This window comes from Herpailurus yagouaroundi, unplaced genomic scaffold (genome assembly GCF_014898765.1).
Source record: "Herpailurus yagouaroundi ecotype Mexico unplaced genomic scaffold, PumYag 557, whole genome shotgun sequence".
NCBI lineage: Eukaryota > Metazoa > Chordata > Mammalia > Carnivora > Felidae > Herpailurus > Herpailurus yagouaroundi.
Genome location: NW_024412774.1, coordinates 772848 through 786860, shown reverse-complemented (window position 1 = coordinate 786860; position 14013 = coordinate 772848). Strand labels below are relative to the sequence as shown.

Genomic DNA, 14013 nt, shown 5'->3' with positions numbered 1-14013 from the left:
GTTCATGCTCTATCTCTCTGTCTCAAAAATAAATAAACATTAAAAAATTTTTTTAAATAAATAAATAAATAAATAAAAATGCATCCTTGATTTTTATCAGAAAACAAAATTTCAATTAAAAGCCAAAACACTTGGCTCAGTCAGTGGTGCATGTTACTCTTGATCTCGGGCTTCTGAGTTCAAGCCCCATTTTTTTTGTACAAATGACTTAAAAAATAAAATCTTAGGGTCGCCTCGGTGGCCCAATCAGTTAAGTGTCCCGACTCTTGGTTTTGGCTCAGGTCATGATCTCACGGTTTCGTGAGCTCAAGCCCCACGGCAGGCTCTGCACTGGCAGCGTGAAGCCTGCTTGGGATTCTCTCTCTCTCACCCTCTCTCTCTTTCCCCCTCCCCCACTTGCACTCTCTCTCTCTCTTTCTCTCAAAATAAATAAACTTAAAAAAAAATAAATAATAAAGTCTTTTTAAAAATCAAAGCACTCGGGGCGCCTGGGTGGCGCAGTCGGTTAAGCATCCGACTTCAGCCAGGTCACGATCTCGCGGTCCGCGAGTTCGAGCCCCGCGTCGGGCTCTGGCCTGATGGCTCAGAGCCTGGAGCCTGTTTCCCGATTCTGTGTCTCCCTCTCTCTCTGCCCCTCCCCCGTTCATGCTCTGTCTCTCTCTGTCCCAAAAATAAATAAACGTTGAAAAAAAAATTAAAAAAAAATAAATAAAAATCAAAGCACTCAAACAAATACGTACATTTTTTGGGTGAGACTTCCTGACCCCTACTTCTAGACCTCAGGAATGTGTGGACCAATGATTTATTAATAGAGCACTGCCTCTTGTATGATTTTAATTTTTTCCATATTAAAGAGCATCCTTTATAATTATAGAGCGGTTGTAACCAGCAACATATGAAAAAATTTCAGAAATATGATAAGGCTGAAATCCATATCTCTAGCAAATATAAGGCAAAAGTATAATGATACTGAATTTCTTGGCATCACAAGTTTACCTTTTAACTGGTGGAGATGATACAGTTGAATACCTGCTAAATAAATAGGTAATTAGTAAATGGAAAAAATGAATTATTATGAATAATTATGAGTTTAGAAAATGTACAAGTGCTACGGTAAAATGAATAATTTGTAGGTGGTTCTGCGTAGATATAGATTATATTTGAAAATATGATGGGAAAAAAGTGCTTTGATAAAATGTGTGTAAAGGTACAAAACCAAAGAATTAAATACAGAATAAATATTTCAAGAAAATAACTTAAAATAAGATCTAAAGGAATGCACAAATAACTACCTTGCATGAAATGCCTCAATATTTTAAATAATTTGATCAACTAAATATGTGTGTATAAACAACATAAGTGGTAACTAAGTGGAACACAATCACATATCCTGCACTGGAAAGGGGAGGAGGAAGAACAGGAGGAATAGAAGAAAACTCAGAGAACACTAAGCAAGATAAATGTCCAAAAAAAAGTTACATGTAGGTATATTTCAATTTATAGAAACTTGAAAGATAAATAAGAAAACAATCCTGAAAGAAAAAAATACCTTACCTATGGAGGAACACAGATTAAGAATTACATTCATCTTCTCAGAAACCATGCAAGTGAGTAAGAGGGAGAACAATAAAATTTTGGTAAATATTTTCAAACAAGAAAATACTTGAATCCTGGGCCAGCTGTGGCTATGGATCTGGGTGCGTTCAAGAATGGTAGTCATTCATGGAAAAGCAAAAACCTTTCTCCCTTATTTTATCAAAGTATTTTCTGTGGAGGAACAGTTAGGGATTAAATTGGGCACATTTACTTCCTGGCACAGTGACAGGAAAATACCCGCTCCACAGGTGTTCTGGCTTGGAACAGGTAAAGTTTTCACTACCTGATGACTGAGTGGGGTGACAACTTCCGAAATCTCAACGGATCTGGTGCAGATGCAGAGGTCTGAGGACTATCAAAGCATTTTTAAATCTTTAAATGTCAGAGTGGCATTAAGACATTAACACATTTTCATGGTGCCTGGGTGGCTCAGGTCATGGTCTTACAGTTCATGGGTTCAAGCCCCACATCTTTGTGCTGACAGCTCAGAGCCTGGAGCCTGCTTCGGATTCTGTGTCTCCCTCTCTCTCTGCCCCTCCCCCATCACTCTCCCTCTCTCTCAAAAGAAAAAAATTAAAAATTGTTTTAAAAAGACATTAACACATTTTAATCTCTGATTAATCCTGCTGATTAAACCTGGCAATCTCTCTGAGAGAGAGAAAGAGAGCAATTGATTTGTATTTCACTAAATGGGAGATATAGTCTACCTTCTTGACACTGATCCCAGAAATTTTCTGTAGCAATGAAATACTGGTTCAGTAAAGTGCATCCTGCTCTCCAGAACCCATAATAAAGGATATGGAGGATCGCACTGGTCACAGAAAGTTTTCACAGACATACTGTCACAGCCAATCAGAGCACAATATACACAGATGTGTAAAAGGATGTCGCAGGTGCCATCAGACACCAGGTGTCTAAGCAGAAGCCAAGAGCTAAACACACTCATACCAACCATGTAAGTAGGGGAGTGAGGGCTGTGAGGGTGTACGTGTTCACTCAGGGAGAGGATTGCAGATGGGGCTGTGACAAAGAAGATGGACAAGAAATGTCAGGCAACTTTGAGCTAGGAAGGCTGGGGTGGCTCTGTGCCTCAGGAACCCTCAGAAAATATCACCACTTCATATATTTTTCTTGGTTCAGTTTCAACCACGGGGGGAGGGGAAGAAGAAAAGATGGTATGTCCATATTTCTTATGAGTTTTCTAAAGAAATATTCTACTTTTCTAAGTATCTATCTAGAAAGAAGGTCCACTTACCAAATACCTTTTCTTGCTGAGACAGTAGCTACCATGACCGCAGTCTGAGCGCAAGTGCAAAGGGAGCATCTTATCCCCACAATAAAGGCTGGGGACAATATGATCTCTCTTGCTGGCAAGTGATTATCATTTCACTTGTAAGCTTAGTGACAGTGTCTGTCTGGGTAGTGGCAGTTTTCTCAGAAAGACAACTGTGAAATGTGAAAATTACTAAAAGCTAGTAGGAGCAATTTGCAATGATTAGCCAATTATATGGTCAGAGAGAGAGAGACAGAGAGAGGCCAGAGAAAACACATCTCAGAAGCCTGGAAAAGACCAGGTACAAGGGACAGGTGAGAGAAGGACACTGGGGTCTAGAAAGTGAGAGAAGGAAGCTGAGAACAAGGCTGGGCTTTGTTTCTTGCCAACCTGAGGCATTTTGCTTTCCAAATGTGATTATTTTTTAATTCTTATAACTTTGCACCATGGAAGCCTGAAAGGGAGAAGAAAAGAATTGATTAGGAACAAATTGCCTGAATGTCAGAAATGAACTGGAAAAAGTGGATAGACTTTTACTCACTGCTTCAATAGGCACAGGTGAAGCATCACATGTCATTATTATTAATTTTTTTGATGTATAAGAGGTACCAGGAAAAAAAAAAAACTTGTGAAGAATCTGTCTCTATCGAGCCAGCATTACAGTTAAGAAAGATGGACAATAACAAAATATTGAATCTAAGATGACAGTTCCTTGCATGAAAAAAAAGACGGTTTGAGGGATGATCAGGGAACGAAGGAAGATGCAATATAAACTGGGTAGTAATGGAGAACCTCATTGACAAGACCATTACCGGCAGTATTTGAAAAAAGATGAACGACTAAGCTATGCAGATATGTTGTATATATTATCTAAACACAGGAAGCCACCAGTGTCCTGTCCCAGGCAAAGCCAAGTGCCAGTGCACACGGAACTAGATGAGGGGCAGAGTTTAAGGAGGCGGTCAGAGAAAAACATGGAAGAACCGTAAGGCTGTCTAGGTTTCTGTAAGAATTTTGAATTTTCTCTAAATAAAATGGGAGCCATTACAGGGTTTGACCAAAACACAGACACTATCTGCTTTGTACACTGAAAGGTTCGTGTTGACTGGTGGGTGGAGACTACACTGAAAATAAAGTTAGGAAGAGGAAGAACAGTTACACACCCAATGAGGAAACCCAGGTAAAAGATGCTGGCTCTGTCCAGGCTAGTTGCAGAGAAAACAATGGAAAGTGTTCACATTGTTGACAAATTCTGAGACAGAGCAAGTAGGATATCCAGTAGGAATGGATACGGGGAGTGAAAATAAAATGAATCAAAGATAGTCCCTAGATTTGTGGGCTCTGCAACTGGGAAGATGAAGCTGGCATCATCTGAGGTCAGGAAGGCTGGCCAGAGCAGGTCACATTTCTGTGAAAAATCACAAAACATAGTGAAAAATACTACCCAATTTGGATACGTGTTTTACTCCTGATTTAAACCATAGGAATTGTATCGTGTCCCATTTAAATGTAATACTGTATTATGAACATCTTATCTTATAATTCAAAGTATTATCAATATGTGATTCTATTGTTTTGTAAATGGTAAGGCATTGTGTTAAGCTTCTGTCTGCAGCGTCTGCCCTCATTAACCCTCTCCCTGCACAGAAACTGTCAGCCTCATTAATCTACTTGCCTTCCTGGAATATCCTATACATTTGTACTTCTGTGCATCTTCCGAACTGCTTTTCTTTTCTCATGAACACTTAGTGAACAAATGACAGGTGTGAAGCTCTATGGATGCAGCATGGGGGGAACGGACACAGAGCCTTTGCTCAAATGGACCTTGGCTGCTAGAGGAAGAGGCAAGTATCACAAAACTGATGCCTGCCCTCGATTCTTCACTGAGGCATCTCATCTATCCTTCAAGGCTACCACTAAGGACCCTTTCCTAATACCCAACAGCTTCACTAACCCTCGTTTGTCCTCGATGTTCTCATAACATTCCAATCTTCATCATTTAGTGCGGCATCATAGAAGGTTTACTTTGGCTTTCCTACCTGCAGGGCTTTGGCTAATACATCAGTGTCCCCATTGTCACAGAACTCCCAGCATGAGCAGGGGAGGGGCAGAGAGAGAGAGAGAGACACAGAATCTGAAGCAGGCTCCAGGCTGTCAGCATAGAGCCCAATGCAGGGCTCGAACCCATGAACCATGAGATCATGACCTGAGCCAAAGTTGGACGCTTAACCGATTGAACCACCCAGGTGCCCCAAGTGTTCGTGGTATATTAAGGAAGACAGCAAATTCCTTGCTATTCCTCCCACTGAAAAGTGACTCTATTTCAACTTACCTCAAAACTGGATGACTTGTTTGACTGAAAGAACTGGTGGATGCATTTTTTTTCATCTCTGAGAACAAGACACAAAGAGTTTGCAGCTTCTCTGTGAGCTTCTAGATACACCTGGACTTCCGTGTAAGAAGTTTGACCATGTGTATGTAAATGCTCTAGTTCAAAGTTCCTGCTGAGCCCACCTTTCCAGCCATCTATTAAGGCAGCACAGGAACGTGGGTGAATCATCCCAGGCTCCCTAAACCAACCCACCCACTACCTGAATGTCTCTAAGTATAATTTCTGTTGATACAGTGAAGAGAATTACCCAACTGAAACTTGTTCAGTTTTCTGACCCCCAAAACTGAATTAATGCACTATTTTTTTGTTTATTTATTTTGAGAGAGAATGTGTATGCGAGCAGAGGAGGGGCAGAGAGAGAATCCTAAGCAGGCTCTGTGAAGTCAGCACTAAACCCTGTATGGAGCTCGATCTCATGAACCCTGAGACCATGACCTGAGCCAAAATCAAGAATTGGATTTCTAACCAACTGAGCTACCCAGGTGTCCCCATTATTTGCTATTTTAAATCACTTAAGTTTGGGGTCATGTTTTTACACAACAAAAGACACCTGCAAAAGTATTTCATTCTTTTCACCCACCTAATTATTAGCTTCCTCCAAGGACAAGTAGAAGCCTCACCCTCTATTTATAAGTTCTTTCACATACTCATTCTTCCCTCTTGGGATCTGTCATGGTCCAAAGAACTCACAAAAAATGAAGAACTTATCGAAAAGGTGAGGTTCTCTCCTTAATAAATCAAGAAGAAAGAAAAATTCTAACTTGGATAAATGAAGATGTTTGAACTCTCCTCTTTTCAGTGCCCCCTTAGACCTCAACATCTTTGAATATATTCAAGATTCTCTCTCTCTCTCTTTCTCTCTCTCTCTCTTTCTGAGTGATTGGAGACCAGCCCTGGGGCCAGGTAAAAGAATCATAGGGGATGACTGTCCTTTCCTCCCCACCCTGGCAGGTGGAGCTTATCCTCAAGACAAAAACTACTGGACAACTCAACCAGCAGTTCAGATATCATGGTCACCTGGAGGTGAATGTGAAGAGCTGCCCTGTGGTCTCTGACCCAGAACCTGTCTTTTGAGGATGTGCCCATGTTCATTCAAGGAAGTCGGATGGAGCCTTCTTAAAAAAAAATTTGTTAATGTTTATTTATTTTTTCAGAGAGAGAGAGAGAGGGGGAGAGAGGAGACACAGAATCTGAAGCAGGTTCCAGGCTCTGAGCTGTCAGCACAGAGCCCAAAGCAGGGCTCAAACTCAAAATGTGAGCTCATGACCTGAGCCGAAGTCAGATGCTTAACCAACTGAGCCACCCAGGCGCCTCAGAGCCTTTATGTGGAAGACAGGGGTGTAAAAGAAACCCTGCTTGTGTGTCAGGCGACCTGCATTCTGGCCTCAGGTCTGACATAATTTTTATTACGTTGGGGAAGATCCTTTCCCCATTCTCCCAGAGAAAGGTATACCTCTGTGTCCCATTTTGTACAAGATGGCTAGGCTGTTGATCCTAGTGACCATTTAAACAAGCTAGTCTTTTCACACTTCATTGAAGCACAATTTAAACTGTTAAAAGTGTACCCATTTAAAATATACAATTGGGGTGCCTGGGTGGCTCAGACGGTTAAGTGCCTGACTCTTGATTTCAGCTCAGGTCATGATCTCACTGTTCATGAGTTCAAGCCCTATCTCAGGTTCTACACTGACAGCACATCACCTGCTTAGGATTCTCTCTCTCTCCCTTTCTCTCAAAATAATAAACTGAAAACAGTAATAAAATATACACTTCATTGAGTTTTGACAAATGTTTGTACCTGTTTCGCCACCACCATATATTTGGTATCAAATTAAAAAAAAAAAAAAACCCAAAACATTACCAAGACCAATTTCAAGATTACCCCTATGTTTTTTCTAGATTTATTGTTTCAGGTCTTACATTCAAATCTTTCATCCATTTAGAACTTATTTTCATTTGTGGTATAAGACTGGTGTCCAGATTCATTCTTTTGCATGTGATTGCCCAGTTTTGCCAACATAATTTATTGGTGACTATCCTTTCTGAATTATATATTCTTGGCTTTGTCTTTATAAACAGACAAACCCATAAATGCATGGGTTTATTTCTGGGCTCCCTATTCTGTTCCATTGATATTTGTGTGTTTCTATGTCAATAATGAGTTATGAAGGCTTGCTTAATTTCAAACTCTTATGTTCCTGGAGTATGGTTTCATATTTATAAAATTCTACACATTGTGTGTTTATCAGGTTAATTTCATACAATATTCTGTGATGAGGCTGTATCCTTCCAATACCTCCCCATTCTCAGAACTTCACAATCAGATAAAGGGTGTTTTGTTAAAGCACAATGACTTAAATGCTTTCTAACTAGCTAAACAGGTCACCAACTGACTTTTGCACTCTATAATCCTAAGGTCATTTCTGACCCAGTTATACCTGCATAATTTTATGATAAAACATCAACATAAAGTTATACCTTTGCCTGATGACAGTTAATGGATACTGTTAAGCAATGAAGCCACAGTAAATAAAGCAGTTTACTTACCAACACTGATCCTACCATGTCACACAGAGGGAGAAGCTTCATAAAGTGAGCCCTCACTAACTTGCTTTATGTCTTTCTCAATCATTCATTTCTCTGCATGTCTGTTCCTCTATCCATTTTCTACTGTTCCTGTAATAGATTACTACAAACTCAGAGGTTAAAACACTGCATACGTATCATCGCACAGTTTCTGTAGACAATATATAGTAGGATCTTGCTTTGGGGCCCATTGTGAAAATCTTTTAATTAGTTTTCTACCATTCAAAGTGATTATTGATATAGTTAGATTAACATATACCATATTTGTTACTGATTTCTATTCATCACCCTTGTTCTTTGTCCCAATTTGTCTTCCACTCTTTTCCTGCTTTTTATGGTTTTAACTGAGTATTTTATGGTACTCCATCTTCTTTTGTTCCTTAGCATATCAGTTATACTTTTTGTTGCCCTCGAATTTGCAATAAACATTGACAACTAATCCAAATCTACTTCTTTTTCATGCTGATTTTATTTTTGAGAGAGAGAGAGAGAGAGAGAGAGAGAGAGAGAGAGAGAGAGACAGTGTGCACACATGCTCAAGGAGAGGAGGGCCAGAGAGAGACAGAGGATGTAAAGCAGGCTCTGCACTAACTATGGGACTCAATCCCATGAAACGTGAGATTGTGATCTAAGCCTAAATCAGACGCTTAACTGACTGAACCAACCAGGAGCCCTTCCAAATCTACTTTCAAATACTACACCACCTCAAGGATACTATACCTTATCATAACAAAATAATCTCAATTCCTCATTCCAGTCCCTTTTATCATTGACATCATTCATTCTATGAATATCAAAGCCTAATATGCACACACACATTAAGATAATCATAAATAACAGAATATATTGTTCATGTAACAACTGTTTGGCTCAGTTGGCAGAGCATGCAACTCTTAATTTTAGGGCCATGAGTTTAAGCCCTTGTCGGGTGTGGAGCATACTTAAAAATTGTTAAATAATAATATTAAAAAAGAAAAATATATTAAAAAATTTTTTTAATATTTATTTTGACAGAGAGACAGAGACCTAGCAGGGGAGGTACAGAGAGAGAGGGAGACACAGAATCCAAAGCAGACTCCAGGTTCTGAGCTGTCAGCACACAGCCCAACGTGGGGCTCAAACTCACAAACTGTGAGATCATGACCTGAGCCCAAGTCAGACGCTTAACTGACTGATCCACCCAGGTGCCCCAGAAAAATACTTTTTTTACGTTGTTATTCTTCGTACAATACTCTTTCTTTCTTTATGTAGATCTAAGTTTCTGACCCATATCACATTCCTTGTCTCTAAAGTTCTTTTCACAATTCTTGCAAGCAAGATCCTATGGTCACCCCCCTTCCCCAAATTCATGTGAAAAAATCCTAACTCCTAAATATGACACTTTTGGGAGGTGCTTAGGTTATAAGGTTAGAGCCCTCATGAATGGGTTTACTGCCTTTATAAAAGGAGCTCCACAAAGATCCCTTACTTCTGGCGTGCCTGGATGGCTCAATTAGTTAAGCATCCAACTCTTGATCTCAGGATCATGAATTAAAGCCCCATATTTGGCTCCATCCTGGACCTGCAGCCTACTGAAAAAACAAATCCCTAATTTCTTTAATCATGGAAGAATGTAGCAAGAAAAGCCAACTAGGAACCAGGAGGAGGATCTTGACCAGAGAACTCACCCATGCTGGCGCCTTGACCTTGGACTTGCCAGCCTCCGGAACTGTAAGAAATGAATGTTTATCTTTCTATAAATTACCCAGTCTGTAGTACTTTGTCATATCACCCAAAATGGAATAAGATGGCAGGTTTGCTGGCAAAACGTTCCCTAGTTTTTCTTTCAGAAATGCTGTTTGCCCTGCACTGTCGAAGGATAATTTTGCCAGGTAGACAACTCTAGCCTGATGAGTTTTTCTCTCAACACTAAATATTTCATTCCTCTCCTGTCTTGCTTGCATGATTTCTGAGAAAATGGATGTAAGTCTTTGTTCTTCTGGAGCTAAGGTATTTTCTTCCCTCAGGCTTCTTTAAAAACTTTATGATTTCAAGTAAGTTGAAAATAAAACACCTACATGTGGGTCTTTTTTTCTTCTTCTTGCATTTATCCTGTTTAGTGTACTCTAAGCTTTCTGAATATGTGGTTTGTTGCCTGATACTAATTTGTCCTTAACAATTTATTTCAAAAAATATAATCACTATAGAGATTGAGTCCCTCACTGGCACCACAGACTTGTATATGCCATTGCACAGCATGCACATATGAGTTGGGTCAAGGACCTCTCGGCCACATAGACTGTGTGGTGTCCCTCAGGGAACTACTGGGAAAAGAGTGGCTAGAGCAATAGGCAGGTCACTGTCTTAGGGACCCACAGTGGGAAATCCATGTCCAGGGTGAAAAAGGGAGACTCAGCCCATAGAGTCCTACCTAAATAGCATTGCTGGGTGTGCCACCCCTTTCAGGTGTCTCACCTACTCCTTGCATGTCAACCCGGCCCTCCAACCTGGCACAGTGGTCCCCTGGCATGCCCCACACTGCTGTCCACAAGGCTCAGCCACTTCCTCAAAATCATATCTGAGATGTTACCACACTCACACCAGGGTCTGCAAAGGAAAAGACTTCACCATGTTGCTGCACAGAACGCTACCTCTTGCCTCTTCCTTCTGGACGAGGCCTTGCCCCACATGACCAGTTGGGCATCAAAAGATGGTAACGTCCCTAAGATGAGTCTTTCTCTGCAAGATACCACCAAGAACTCAGATCAGGTGCTGTGGATAAACAATGTGTCACATCCACATTCTAACTGAGAAGGGAATGAGAAGTTCCAACAATCCATAATTCCTATCGCCAATGACAAACCACAGAGACCATCTTGCCATAGCATATTGGGGTGGTGACTGATATATATTGTGGGAACCTGCCAGGTGGCATTGGTGAAATGACTTCTGCTACAGAAACTGGCAGTGACTTCAATCTAGCAATGACTCCGGACACATCAGAAGCACAACACAGCTCCTCAAGTTTTCCCAAATAGCTGGAACTTAGGGTAAGTCACTCCACTGCAGACATTCAAGTGAACAAGGTTTGTTCCAGCTAAGTGGCTGCTTCACAAAGGCACTCCTCCACTGTGATTACACTACTCAAGGAAATACCACCTGCTCTGCTACCTTAATGCCCTTTGGCAGTGTGAACTCAAAGTGTGCAATGAAGACAGAGGACTGGCAAAAGGAATTGTGTCATTCCCCTCACTCATGAGGCCTTACCCAGGGTAATTTCTGATTTTTATGAAACTGTATCCTTCGCCAAAAGATTGCCCACATTCTTCACATGTCTTAGCTCAGGCTGCTCTAACAAAGTACCACAAACTAGGTGACTTGCAAACAACAGAAACTTCTTTCTGGAGGCTGGATAGCCAACCTAACATTCCCTATAGGGTCCGGTTCCATGTCTGGTGAGGAGCAACTTCCTGATTTATAGATGATCTTCTCAAAAGGGTCCTCACATGGTACACAGAGGAAGCAAGCTCTCTTAGAACTGGTATGAAGACAACAAACCCATTCATGAGGGCTCCATCCACACTCATGACCCATTCTGATTCAAATTACCTCCCAAAGACATTATCTGCTAATCCTGAATAGAGGATAGGAAGAGAAATACAACTTCTAGTGAACATAAACAATTCATAATTGATCACTCAGAAGGGCTTCATCTACTATACTTTCTGTTGTTGAGTGAGACTGGAGCTTTGGCTGAAAGACTGCCCACATTCACAGCACTCCTAAGGCCTTTCTCCAGTGTGAACTCTTTGGTGGTAACTAAGAGCAGGATGACTGATAAAAGATTTCCCACATACAGTGCACTCATAAGGCCTTTCTCCTGTGTGAAGTCTCTGGTGTTGAATGAATGTTGCCTTCCACTTAAAAGATTTCCCACATTCATTACACTTATAAGGCCTTTCACCCGAATGAACCTTTATGTGTACATTGAGGCTATTTCTTCGGAGAAAGGACTTTCCACATTCACTGCACTCATACGGTCTTTCTCCAGTATGAACTCTCTGGTGAGCACGAAGGACAGAACTAGCTGTAAAAGATTTCCCACATTCATTGCACTCATAAGGTCTTGCTCCAGTGTGAACTCTTTGGTGAGATCTGAGGGAAGAACTACAAGCAAAAGATTTCCCACACTCATTACACTCATAAGGCCTTATTCCAAGGTGACTTTGTCGATGATACTGGAGGGCGTGGCTACGACTAAAAGATTTCCCACATTTACTACACAAATAAGGCTTTTCTCCTGTGTGAATTCTCTGGTGTTCAATGAGTTTGGACTTACACTTAAAAGATTTCCCACATTCATTACACTCATAAGGCCTTTCACCTGAGTGAACCTTTATGTGTACATTCAGGTTAGTTCTTCGGGGAAAGGACTTGCCACATTCCCTGCATTCATAAGGCTTTTCTCCAGTATGAACTCTCTGGTGGTAACGGAGGACAGAACTAGTGGTAAAAGTTTTCCCACATTCACTGCATTCATAAGGCCTTTCTCCTGTGTGAACCCTCTGGTGATTATGGAGGACAGAGCTAGCAGTAAAGGATTTCCCACATTCACTGCACTCATAAGGCCTTTCTCCGGTGTGAACTCTCTGGTGAGAACGAAGGACAAAACTAGTGGTAAAAGATTTCCCACATTCACTGCACTCATAAGGCCTTTCTCCTGTGTGAATTCTTTGGTGTTGAATGAATGAAGACTTACACTTCAAAGATTTTCCACATTCATTACATTCGTATGGCCTCTCACTTGAGTGAACCTTTATGTGTACATTGAGGTTATTTCTTCGGTGAAAGGACTTGCCACATTCACTGCACTCATAAGGCCTCTCCCCAGTGTGAACTCTGTGATGATAATGGAGGTCAGACCTAGAGAAAAATGATTTACCACATTCACTGCACTCATAAGGCTTTTCTCCAGTGTGAACACTCTGGTGAGAACGGAAGCCAGTACTGGAGATAAAAGACTTCCCACATTCACTGCATTCATAAGGTCTTTCCCCTGTGTGAGATCTCTGATGATAACTGAGAGCAGAGATAGAGGTAAAACGTTTTGCACAGTCACCACAATTATAAGGCCTTTCTAAGGTTTGACCAGAACGTGTAATCAACATTTGGCGATGGCTAAAAGATTTTGCACATCCACTGCAAACATGATTACTTTCTCCACTATGCCATCTCTGGGGATGAATAAGTACTGATTTGTGGCTTAAGGATTTCCCACATTTGTTGCACGTGTATTGCCTAGACCCAGTGTGAGTCTTTCCGTACAGACTGTGAGCTGACCTTCGTCTAAGGGATTTTTCACCTTCGCCAAACTCATGATGTCCTTGTGCAGTATGGAATGTCTGGTGGATAGTGTATAAAGATTTTTGCCTGAATGTTTTCCCACATTCACTGCACACAAAATATGGACTTCCAGGTTGGACACCCTGATCCTGAACATGTGTACATTTGGGACCAAAAGCTTCCTTGCATTCTCCCCGAGTGTAATGACCTTTACTGCTCTGCAAAGTTGCCCCGCACTGGCTGATTGTGTTTGGCTTCTCTCCAGTATGAATGTCGTCCTGCTGCAGACGAACCACGCCAGGCAGGAAGTCCTTCTGAACCTCTGTACAGGTAAAGGGCTTTCCTGAATCATGGAATCCATATCCCTTCATAAAAGAGACTGTGTCCACACTACTTCTGAATGGTTTCTCTCCCGTGTGCTGCTCCGGCTGCTGCTGAAAGTTTACGATGAAGTAAAATCGTTGTGCGCATGCCCCACACCTCAACAGTTTCTGGCTGCTTGGTTTTCCCTGGTGCTCAGCCAAGCGGAAAACGTCTCTCAAGACCGGACCGCACATCTCACAGGGGTGGGTCTTCCGGGAAGACAGAGCTGCCTTGGGCGTGCTGGCCTGTGACACACCTACAGAAACGCTCTGTTCAAGGGGTGCCTCCGCATCTTCTGCTCCACAGCAGCAACCTGAACGCAAAGAAACTCTCATGAAATACGTGGTGACTACAGTGAGGGGTAAGCCCGTCACACATATGCACCTGTCTCGTGTAGGCATGAGTTGAGTTGATGCTATTCCAGACACGGGAGTTGGAATTCAGGTGAAGGAGTGCCTGCTCTGCGTTACTGGGCCCCTAA

The 14013-nt window shown here is 41.5% G+C and overlaps 2 protein-coding genes across 2 annotated transcripts in view; both read right to left on the bottom strand.

Moving 5' to 3' along the window:
- LOC121023504 (zinc finger protein 418-like) overlaps positions 1-14013 on the bottom strand; it is a 216890-nt gene that overhangs the window by 74817 nt on the left and 128060 nt on the right. The gene's annotated exons all lie outside the window — the stretch shown is intronic.
- The window catches only part of LOC121023505 (zinc finger protein 345-like), a 154691-nt gene continuing 149735 nt past the window's right edge, over positions 9058-14013 (bottom strand). Inside the window, exon 3 of the mRNA XM_040465445.1 lies at positions 9058-13845. Within this exon, the coding sequence (XP_040321379.1) occupies positions 11609-13845 (2237 nt within the window). The 3' untranslated portion in view covers positions 9058-11608. The remainder of the gene's footprint in view (positions 13846-14013) is intronic.